Below are 12,110 nucleotides of genomic sequence, written 5' to 3'. Positions count from 1 at the left end.
GGTTTGGACTGTAACGGTCGAGGACCGTTATAACGGTCTCCATAACGGAAGTCTCTATCTCAACTTCCAGCTGGAGTCGCTTGATTTTGATTTAATCCGACAGTCATTTCTGCGAATTTATTTATTCTGTTACAACGGTCCCTGGATCGTTGCAACGGTAGGCCTCACTTAGATCAGTCTCAAGCTTATTTTATCAATTTTACATATTAATTATCCTTAATCTTGAGTTATATTTTTTCTATCCAGTATCTTGTGCTTCATGACCATATCCTCGATATTATATTGCAGTTTAGTAATTCATCCTCGATGTGTATTTATTGAATCTTCAGTTGTCATGAACTTGCACATGTCTCAAGAAGGAAAACTGTAAATAGCAATTATGTATGTTTTGCAAATCTAGTCAAACGAGCAAGCCGAGGGCTCCAAAAGCCAACATATAGAACTTGAACACATTGAACACCCTCAAAATCTTATCTAAAAGAGGTATTTATAGTCTTCATATACAATAGTAGTAGTGTCGTAGTGGAGATCATGGGGGACGTGGAGTCCACCCATAATCTATCATGAATTGTCTAAAAATAGTGTGGTCTATCAGCAAAGTAGGCCTTCTAGAAGGCCCAACCTGTCATCTATGCAGCCTCTGGGCTATGTCGCGCACAATATTGAGGATGGCGCACGGTCTTCTGATAGCATTTTTTTTGTTTTCCCCATTTCGCATGTTGTGCACTCTGTGAGAGGTGTTGTATGCTCTATATGATGTCTAATTTCGGTGGCTATTTGATAATCGTCGAAATATGATAGCATTACTATATTTTTGACCTAACTACGCAACTTTCTTCAAAACCTGTTAAAATTACTCAAAAACACATTTGTGGTAAATAAATCAGAAAAATTGCTACATCATATTCGTTTTTCATCATTTTCTGAATAAAAAGATAGTGATTTTTGCTGTATAATTTGGTGTCATCAGTGTCAGGTCATGGTTGATCGTTAGTTAGTACAATAATATACTAATTACCCCACTTTATATTGGATTTGTACTTTGCTGGACTGTTTGACACAAATCAAATTAGTGTAAAGACCTCTTGGTAAAACTTGATGTCAGTCAAAATTGCAGCATTTGAATGGTTTTCCACAAGATACATTTTTTAATTGAATGAATATAATGACTTATTGTAGGGATTTGCTATCAGATGAAGACATAAGAGCTATGCTACATACAGTCGAACCATCTCAACAGGTTGTAGATCTATGCAACAAGCTAGAGCCATTAGAGGATTTATTGATAAAATTGCTTAATGATCCTATAAACAACATCTTTTGTCAAATTGGGACAGAGGCTAAAAATGATCTGGATGCTTTTAGCATTTCCCTACTTCCAAAAGACCTATCAATAAATTCTTCATTGATGTCACAAGCGTCTATGGCATTAGATTCCTCAACCTTGGTGAATGTAAGAGTTTATTTAAGATGGTTTTCTATTTTTAAATAATATGTTGATTTGTCCAGTGCAAGTCACCTAATTATTCTCTAAATTGTCTCCAAGAGGATCTTGTTTCTTTTTTATTTATGAAGCCCAGAGGAAGCATCACAAAGAGCAGCATATTAGTTACTGACATGGAAAAATCAAAGATTTTTGAAGCAACAGCTCTCCGCAAGCTCGAGTCTGTATTATCGAGGGTAAGTTGTATCTTGACCTAGTAAAATCTTTGTTACTTTACCTGTCAGAACTGATCCAAATCTAACCAAACCTGAGTTAATTTTCTAGAAATAACCTGGATTATGAACCATAATATGTTTAATTTATGATATGTTGGTGTCCTAGACCCATATCATATGTATGATATGTTTAATTTATTAGTGAATAATTTTATCATTTTATACCTTAAGTATTCATATTAGTGGATTATTTGAGTTGATGACTTAAATTGTAGAACTTCACAATAAATAAATTTGTTTACTCTTAAATGTCCCTTATCTTGGCAATCAGAAAGGTACACTAGTTGACCATATAAGATTAGTGATTAGATGATGACCATGTTCAACAGGTTATACGATAAGGAGTTATCAATCTAATCACACATGTGCATACATGGAGATGTATGGCACTGGACATACCTAAGAATGAAATATCATATGGATTGTGTTTTATGTCATTGATATTTCATTGTGTCTAGAATTCTTTGGTTGAGATATTTATTTTTCTTACATAAGGGATGTATATTGTTGGTACTGTCCAACGCTCTCTTTAACTAGGAGTTATATAGGCAATTACTACAGTCATATAACTTATGCGGAAGAACGATATGTATCAAGAAACCATTATCCCTTATATGTTAATATAAGCGATGATATCTTTGGGCCTCTTGATTAAATTTATATTATGTGCATGCAATATGATAATATGATAATCATATTATAATTAAACTTCAAGAAATCAAGAAAGAATAATTGGTAAGGATGACACATTCCTACCTTACGATTATTTGGATATCATGTGGCAAGGAATTGACACAACAACATTTTTAATGTTATAGGGATCGTGATTTTGCATTGTGCTTTTTCATCCACATCATTTGGGCAATCAATATACCATAGCTAGTTGTATCATTGATTTATGGAATTAAAATATTTAATTCCATTGCCATAATGATGGGATCCCATAAGGTCACACCATATGAAAGATTAAAAGAAAATATATTAATAAAGCATATGTGATATGTATATAATATGTGCTATGTTAATTATAAGAAATTATAATTAATTTGTACAAATTATATGTTATTAATATATGAACAATTTTATGACACGGAGATGTTATAAAATAATTCTAGTAATATTTAAAGTATGTGTGACATATTTTAAATGACTTTTGACACATGAGAGATGCATATAAATTAACATATAATATTAATTTACATGTTGGCCTTTTAATGTATGGGATTGTGGACTTAATCAAATATTAATATGATTAGTATGTTTAAGCCCAAATATATGCTATTTTAGCTGGGGAGAATTGATTAGTGATAGCATAATTTAAGAAATATTTAAATATGTCATTAAACTTAATCAATTTCATTAAAGATGAGAGAAATTTCTGGACAGTTTTTTAGGTAACTTTGAATTGGAATTTGAAAGGGCAAATATTAACTATTTTGGACATATGACTTATATAATCTGAAGCCCTTTGGTCTAGAATCCAACGGTGAAGGTTTCAAGTCGTTTGGAGTTACCTAGAAGGAGATATAAGAGTTTTAGTACCAAAAGGTCAGAATTTTTCTGTGAATTATCTCTTGGCCGAAATTTGCTCTTTTCTCCTCTTTCCCATTTTCTCTCATGTGTTGAAATCTAGAAATCCTCTAAGAATTCAAAAATTAACAAGAGGGTTAAACTAGGATTAAGGTTCTACTTGTTAATCTCTTACTAGCCTTAGAGATACAAGTATTTCTTTAATCTTTCGGTGGATACCTAAGGAAGCTCGTCATTTGAAGGGCTAAAGCACAACCACCGATGAAAGAGAAAGGGAATAAGAAATTGTTAAGTGAGACAACCCTTCTTGATTTGATTTGGAGATCAAATCTAAGGTATTATGTTATTCTCTTCTTGATTAGGCTAATTAAGATTTGTTTTGAGTCGAATAAAAATTTTGTTTTATTCCTTGCTATCTAAGTATCAAAACTTTCAAGTAAGAGTATTACTGAATTGGTGCTACCGAGACCTGTAGAAGAAATACGGGGTCAGGTCCCGCTTGTAAATCAGGAGCCATTGGACGAACTGGACCTGGAATTCCAACTGCTGCATGACAGATATCTTGTGATACCACTATCTAAAAGAGGAGCCTTCCACCTCTTTATCTGGCCGGGAGCTTTACGGGATGAGAGCTTTCATATAGATCTCCGTGATTTTATGACTTTTAACAACATTGATGTCTCTATTATTTAAGTCTGAACGATGTGAGTATTTATTATTATAAACAAATCTATTATTTTACAATTAACTCCTTTATTTCATTCTGACACTGACTATTTTCAGGTATTGCATGAAACTAATTCTTAAAGGTGTCCAAAATAATGTTGACATTGGTTTCCTGGACACCATTCAGCTTAGCGACACAGCTATTAAATATGCTGGTGAACATTTCCTTTCGCACTTGGCTGATTCCTTGATAAAGTTGCAGGATAAGAATCTTGTATTCTTACCATGCCACAAAGATGGGTAAGCTGCTAATTATACTCATGTTTATTGTCAATTCTTAACAAGATAATAATCTTATTTTATTACTTAAATTGTATGGAACGTTGGAGGTTTATTGTTATTATCCCAAGACAGAATGTTGCCTACTTGCTGGACCCGGTGCCAAATAATAATGACCGGAAGTTTTATACTGTTCATGTGTTACAACAGTAAGCAAAATACATATAATTTAAAATGCAAAGTACTTCCCACTGCCTACCTCTAGGTACATATCGTATACTGACATTTAATAATTCTAGGGCTAGCTTTTAAGTCATAAATCTCCCGGGGAGGTCGGCACATGCCGGGAAGAAGATCATTGGAGATCATAATGTTTCAGGTAAGAAATATTTTAATCGAGTATTTCCTTGCAACTTATTTAAAGTTGCAAGGACAACAACAACAACAATAAGAATAATAATAATAATAATAAGAAGAAGCAAGACCTACAAGATATTGGTCAAATTGAGATTTTTAATATTCTAATTTGAACCCTAATGCTATCTTTTGAATGCCAAATTAGCTGCAAAAACAGATAAGGGAGTTGTATTCTGATTAATCTGCCACAGCATATACTTAATCCGCATAATTGTTAGAGAGTTAAAGTGGAGGAATATAAGATAAGAAGATAACTCTTATCCCATTATCATATATGATATAAAAATAAAATAAAGAATGAGGTTATGTTTGATAGAAAGATAAAATGGAGGAATAAGAAAATATATTGTCCATTTGACAATTACAATAATCATTATCTCTTTATCCGGACGTTGTATTTTTCTACTAAATATGACACAAGTGAATAACTTTTCACACCATTTAGCCTCTCTGATTTTTTTTCTAAACTTGATCCAACATGATTGAATGCCTGTTTCATTTGTACTGAGCCAGACAACTCTTATAAATGACGATCTAGTTACTATTTTTAATAACAGGGCATAAAATCATTGTTTTAATAAAATAAAGGCAAATATAGTAATAAAATTTTATTTTTTATTAAAGGTCTACAACGACGCTCTTACATTTATTCAATTCATAATGCCAGAATCACCACTGAACAAAGCCTATCAGTGGAATTTTTTATTTTGCTAACTCTCCTAATTCATCACTCAACAGATTTCATTTGATACATAGGGGTCAGGATAGTCATCTCATTTCGTCTGTTAAACTTGAGCCTCCTGGCTTGCTCCATGGAGAGACGGTAAGAATTCATCAGGACTTGCAGCGGCATGCCTCGGAATATCGAGTTCTTTCCGACCATTTGACTTATCATAGTATTCTGGTTGGTATTAAAAGATACCCATTGGAACATTTCGTGCTCAGCTTTCTTTAAAACAGCATAGTTCTGAGGAATGAGTAATATCTGGCCCTGTTTAACCAGACCGTCAAATACAGTCTTCCCACGATGGTTAACTACTTGGACCCGTCCTTGTCCACCGGTTACATACATCATGCTGTGGCAATTCATTTGCCAGTATGGTGTAATCATGGTATTCTGCAAAAAAACAATTTTAAATTAGTAACATGAGTAAATGCGATGAATTAGTAATCTTCGTATCCTATTTGAAAATTTAGTTTTTAAAGGTTTGTCATTACCCTTTGGAGCACAACTCTTACGGCACTCATTTGCACAATATTCATAATAGGAAGCTTCTGGCTGTTGAGTATTGCAACCCTACTGCCTCTTTGATTGAAATAGTCAGCACGGGACGGCATATCTATGTTGCTTCTTATCTTCATTGTGCAGAAGGCCTCATCCAAGCCGTTGGTCATGTTGTATTGTCTTTGCATACTCGGTTCTTGCATGCTCTCCTCGAATTTTTGCTGCTGCATCTCTTGAGTTGTTCTTGTGGGCATCAGCATCTTAAGTCCCTCTTTTACAAACACCATCTCACCTCTAGGATCGTTATGGCTTTGGAGTCTCCTTGCTAATTCTGGGTTCACACCAAGAGCCTCAGCTAGCATTGGAGTGTCGAATCCATCAAAAATATTGTTGCCCATGGGCTGCCTCATTCCAATAGGCTGTTGTTCGGATTCGTATATCCCTGTACGAGGGCTCTCATGCCTTCCAGCTAGGAAAAACCTCTGGTTTTTGATGTTAAGACATTAGTAAATTATGGAATATTAATTAGCACTAAATTAATATATATGTTTGAAATTAGTAATAGAGTGTTTCCAGTTTCCTAAAATGAAATTGCGACGTACTCTTTCTCTAGGTTCGAGCTGGTTGGCGGCATTACTTGCGTCATAAACTTGTACCGATACCATCTGCACATCGCCATCGTTGTAGCACCAATAGGTGACACCAGCTGGTAATGCGATGACATCTCCCTCTCTAAACCTGTGCACCTTCTGGTGTTCGTCTCGCATCATTTTTTGCCTTTGAGTTTCACCTTCCATCATGTATTGCTCTGGTTCTGACTGTTGTTGGAAGGATTGGAAAGATTGAAAAGTCTCAGGACAGCCTGGAAATACTGTTCCCATGACACCTCGTCCTATACCCAAAACACCGTTAGAAACTTAGAATATTCTTACAAAAATATTTTCTCTAACAAAAAGATAACAAAGTGAAGTTACAAATGTAATTATCAATAAAATAAGCTAAATATTACCTTGGACTATGTACATAAGGGATGGTGCATTGTTGTAATGAGGCAAAAGTAGGCCCCTCGGCTCGAGAATATGGCGGTTGGCAGCCACACCTGCGCACCGCATCATCTCATTATCCCATTCATAGTATTCAGTAACACCGGCTTCAAACTGCATGCGTCGAGATGGGTTGAGCGCATCGAGCCTGTCAAATCGACACCTTGGTTCTGCAGAACTACGCTGACTAGACCATGCGCTCTGGCCACCAAAGCTGAACTGTGCAAGAGAACCTTGGCACAGAACTAACAGACATAAGGAAAGGCAAATGAAAGAGGGAGCTGCCATATCTGTATTTGATTTCTATGTAAATACTACACTTAATTCTGGGATGGGAGTAGGAAGTGAGGGTTAATAGGGTATTTATAGGAACAAAAAGGCACGTAAAATTGGATGGATATACGATGGTTGGTAAGGATAGAAACAAAAAACCTCAACAGAAGGGTTTTACTACATGAGGCCTAGAACCCTGTTTTGGCAACACAACATTTTTAATTTGTTCATTTCCTACCTAACCGGATTGGAAGTTATCATTCGGGATATAATTTATAAGGAAAATCAAGAATTCAATACGGAATTAACTGTAAACGAGTCCTAATGTGTGAAGTTGTTTTAACGGGCTTTACCAAATCCGAAAGTAAGCAAATTTTGATCTCACTATTTGTTTACAGGCTCTTAGGCCCATTTATTGAACTTGAAGTTTCCAAGGATATTTGGGCCCAGTAATGGCATTCAGATCTAGTAATGCGGGCTGACAACGGTATTGCCGCTTTGATACCTCCTCCTCATCGAACCGAACCCGAGCTGAACCCGAACCACCGACCTTCTTCAAAGTCCAAATCAGAACGCTCTTCCCTCTTCCCCTGGTGGCTCCTCCGGCTCAACTATTTCCGACGAGATCTGACAGCCCACCTGCGTCGTCTCCCTCTATTGCTTTGTTTTGGAACTAATATTGTATTTCCCTTCTGCGGAGAGCTGCTTTGCGCTTCTCTCTGTTCAATTCCACCTGCTTCGCTCCAAGGTCCCCTCTCTCTCTCTCGTTCTCTCTCTAAAAACCCGTAAATTGTAAGAATCAGTAAGCCCTCCGAGACTCAGTGTTTAATTGTTTTTTTAATCAAATTAATCAAATTAAGGACCATGAAGTGCAAAATAAACTAACTTGCTACTCAAACATTTCATTAACTGTTAATTAGCTGTGCAAGTTCGATCAATTTTTCTTTTGCAATAAAAATTGTTTTTCATGAATGAAAGCATACAGTAATTCCATGTAATGGTGCAAGTAAATCTTAACCATACAATCTATATTTCTGTGGCTTCAGCCCCCCACCCTTGTTGATGGAATTTTGGGATGTTCAACAAATTGCTTTTCTTTCACTTTATCTTTCGACCTTCTGATTTCAATATTGTCTGTTAGTAATAAATGTCATCCTATTTTTCTCAATTCATGGGGATTTTTATTTGTTTTAACAGTCAGGTTTAATTAGTTTTGGGGCAAATTAATGTTGTTGTGACCTTTGCTAGATGTAATTTGATTTAATTTCACTCTATTGTTTTTTCTCCTTTAGATCGCAAGTTCTCTACTAGAGGAAGTAATGACAGGTGTGGTAGAGAAGTTTTTCATCACTTCTATGGTTATGTGGATGGCCCCACTTGCCATACTTTATAGTTTCTACTATGGCTATATTCCCGGTATTCTTTTTTATTCTTCTATTACTTTTTTTTTTCTGTTCCTTGATATATTTTCTAATTCATATTTGATGTTGAAATATCTGTCTTGGTTTTGGAATGTTTCCTGTATATCTTTATAACATCAATATGTTTTCTTTTAAAGCAAAATGCACTTTTACTGGGCTCAGAACTGCCTCCTTATCCTGAGATGTACAATAATGGTACCATGCCATGCCAGTACCATTGACAATAAGAACCCAGACCACTGGTTATAGTATGAATATGAAAATGGTATTAGGATTCAGAAGAATATATTAGCTGGTTCAATACTGTTATGTCAGAGCATGGTACCATGAATAGACCTGAATTCAATTTTACAAATTAGTGCAGTTTTCAAGTACTGCAACAACAGGAAAAAAAAGGGAATATAATTCAATTGTATGTGAGAAAGGAGTGTATGAAGGAAAAGATAGAAATCATTGGCCTTTTTGGTTTTGTTTAGCATTTTCTTATACCAATACATTATTTGACAATTTAACAACAGGTGCGAGCCAGCTGTCAGCCGAGAACAAGACTTTAATTAGCGGGTTTATTGCGGTTATATCCGTTAACTTGGTAATTGGGTTTTACATTTGCATGGCAATGAAGGAGTCTCCATCTAGTACTAACCCTCAGCCCGACCCGAAATTCCTAGCAGAAGCCAAAGCCAGCATCAATCAATCAGAAAATGCTGCCTCTTCATCCACTGGCATTGATCAGACCAGTGGAAAAGATAGTGACCAAAACAAAGGAAAGATGGAGTAAGAATCAGGGTCATTATATGCAAATTTTGTTTATTTTTCCTTGTTCTTTCACTTAGTTTGTTTAGGAAAGCATTACTTGTTTCTTATCCGAAAATGATGTGCTAGTGGATTAAAGATTTTGTTTCTTTTAAGAGCGCTGATGTGCATAAAAAATTGTTTTCCTAGCTACATATGTATCAGCAGGTGAAAGACAGTCGCTATCTTTTAAGCTTTATAGGGGATCAGACAGATTTTTAGCAACAGTGTGCATGTTTTTCAGTTGTATTTCCTTCTCTTTTCGTTTCTTTTTTAAAAACAGATGTAAAAGTAATTGAGTTCATCTATTATTTGAATTGGGTCATTGTAATCACATGGACTTATTTTGAAATAAAGCTTTCTAAGTTCTAGCTGAAAAATGTCTCCAAATTCTTACCCTAGTAGATTTCATTCTTTTTTTTAATATTTTCATACTATTTCTTTTTATTAATTTATGTCTGAAACACAAAAATAAAAACTAATCGGAAGGGTAATGAAGGGGAGCGAAGGTGAAGTTGATGTGCAAATTTTAAAATTTTTGGCACCTTAAATCCGATTGTAGAGGAAGTGAAAACATTTTGTTTGCCCTCCTCTCCATCCTTCCCTTTTCTTTGCACACTCGGGTCATGCTCTTGATAACCATTGTATCTAGGGGTGTCAGTAGTTCTATTTTAACTGTTTATCCAACCGTATCACATCTGATAAGGTGGCTTAGGTGGGCATGAATAAAAAAAATAAATCATTACTTTATTGGGTATGAGTATGGTAAGAGAAAAAATTCATTAACTTATTTAGTAGGAGCTATTACATATCCGTTACCTTATGGAATGGAGTAATTAATATATATATAATTATCTAATGATTATTTTTACTTATACACATAATTATATTATTATAGTTAGATTGAAATATGTTACATTTCATATAACTATTTTATTTAATCATTTATGATAAAATTAATCTATCTAACATCTTATATGTAGTTTTTAATTAGTAATTTATGACAAAATTAATTTATAATATTAATAATTTATATTTTTTTAAATAATGAGATCAAATATTATAATTGGGATAAAAAATTTATATTTTTCTATACATGAGGATATACATGATGTATTTAATATATATATATAGAGAGAGAGAGAGATAGGCTAATGTGCTTTCGGTAGCATATGGACCGAAATACACACGGTCAAAATTTGAAATTTCAAAATCTAAAAAGTCGATCTGAACCGTTCATCTTGTTCTCCATATTAATATGTGCTTGGAGACCAAATTTTACATTTTTCTGAATTTTTTTTACTATTTATTAAGCCACTTTGAAAATTGTTATATTTTTTGGATTAAATTATGTATGCTATCAATTTAGTCGTTAATTATTATTATTCGTTTGGTTGATGTATAACAAATATAATAGTTCTCATCAACCAAACAAAACTCTAGATACCACCTCGCCTGGTACAATCATCATCAGGTACTACCTGATGATCTCTTCTTCTCCACATCTTGTCTCTGTTGATGACACGACAAGCGGTACAAACTTGTGTGTTGTCAAAAAGATGGAAGAACTTGTGGAGAGATTTACCATGCCTCAACTTCAACCGTCTTGAATTCAGTTGTATGAAATATTTCTTAAACCTTACACGGTTGAACCTGAGTCAAGTGCTGTTAGACGACGAGTGTATGCAGAAACTTATTGCAAGGTGTCCAAATCTCGAAGAAATGGTCATAGAATGCTGTTATTTTGAAACCTCCATAACTATCACATCTCATACACTTAAGAAATTGAGTATTGAAGATCATTTCTGCAGCACAACAAGTAAAATCCATATCTCAACTCCTAGCCTCCTCTATTTACATGTCAATGCAATACTTGGAAAAGTTGTTCTAAAGAACATGGCATCTTTAGTCACAGCTCGCAATTATTTCTCTATTTCACTCCTGCTGAATACCTGAATAGTGGGTATGAGCTTCTCAAGGGTCTTTATAATGCTACATATATTGAGTTGACGTCTGGAGAATACTTGTATAACGATTGTGGGTTGATTACAAATACTATTGTAAAGGTATGGCACCTGGTTTTATGGAAAAAAATTTCAAACATATAACTAATATAGACAAATGCTTATGGCCAATTTTAAGTGTTTACCTTTATAGTTAATACGCAACTGTACACTTATGGTCTAATCTAAAGCCTATATGGTCTTGGTCCAAAATCCAAACATCCAACTTGCTAACTATTATATTTTTCTTCCCAATAAGGGCATTAATTGCTAATTAATTATTGTTCCCTCTTGTTTATAGGATTTGCTACAAAAAGAATTGCGTTATTGTGAGGCTTTTAAAAACCTTAAGAGCTTGTACCTTGGTGAATGGGATATGAGTGCCTATTTTAGCCCTCTTGTACAGTTTGTTCACCTTTCACCCAATTTGGAGAAACTTGCCCTGTGCCATAATGAGGTACTTTTTGTTTTTATGAAACTAAAAGGGAGTTTCCAAAGTTTCAAATTAATTGCGGATTAGTACCCTGTTTGAGATTTGAGCATGCAAACCCATATTTACATGTATTTGAACCATAATTTCTGGTCTTTGTAAATTGTAAAAGCCCCTTGAACTAACATGGTAAAAGTTGGGTCATAGAGAAGTTAAGTAAAGGCCATTTTGATTTGTTATTAATTTATTAATCTGAATATAGTTAATTTTAAAGACCTCCAAATACTTGCAAAAATTGTAATAACAGTTATT

At 34.5% G+C, this 12,110-nt stretch overlaps 2 protein-coding genes across 2 annotated transcripts; one reads left to right on the top strand and one right to left on the bottom strand.

Moving 5' to 3' along the window:
- Nucleotides 1–5,217: 5,217 nt before the first annotated feature.
- LOC144544356 (cocosin 1-like) lies at nt 5,218–7,298 on the bottom strand. Its single transcript, XM_078292850.1, has 4 exons — nt 6,846–7,298; nt 6,439–6,728; nt 5,830–6,318; nt 5,218–5,728 (listed from the first exon to the last, which is right to left on the bottom strand). The coding sequence occupies exons 1-4, from the start codon at nt 7,165–7,167 to the stop codon at nt 5,339–5,341; spliced, it is 1,491 nt and encodes a 496-aa protein (XP_078148976.1). The 5' UTR covers nt 7,168–7,298; the 3' UTR covers nt 5,218–5,338.
- A 380-nt stretch (nt 7,299–7,678) lies between these two features.
- Nucleotides 7,679–9,671, top strand: LOC144544363 (Vacuolar ATPase assembly integral membrane protein VMA21-like domain-containing protein). Its single transcript, XM_078292865.1, has 3 exons — nt 7,679–7,900; nt 8,445–8,568; nt 9,092–9,671. The coding sequence occupies exons 2-3, from the start codon at nt 8,472–8,474 to the stop codon at nt 9,349–9,351; spliced, it is 357 nt and encodes a 118-aa protein (XP_078148991.1). The 5' UTR covers nt 7,679–7,900; nt 8,445–8,471; the 3' UTR covers nt 9,352–9,671.
- The last annotated feature ends 2,439 nt before the right edge of the window (nt 9,672–12,110 follow it).

The sequence above is a fragment of the Carex rostrata genome, chromosome 26, assembly GCF_964058835.1.
Source record: "Carex rostrata chromosome 26, lpCarRost1.2, whole genome shotgun sequence".
Classification (NCBI taxonomy): Eukaryota; Viridiplantae; Streptophyta; class Magnoliopsida; order Poales; family Cyperaceae; genus Carex; species Carex rostrata.
This window is presented reverse-complemented; position numbering and strand designations above follow the sequence as displayed.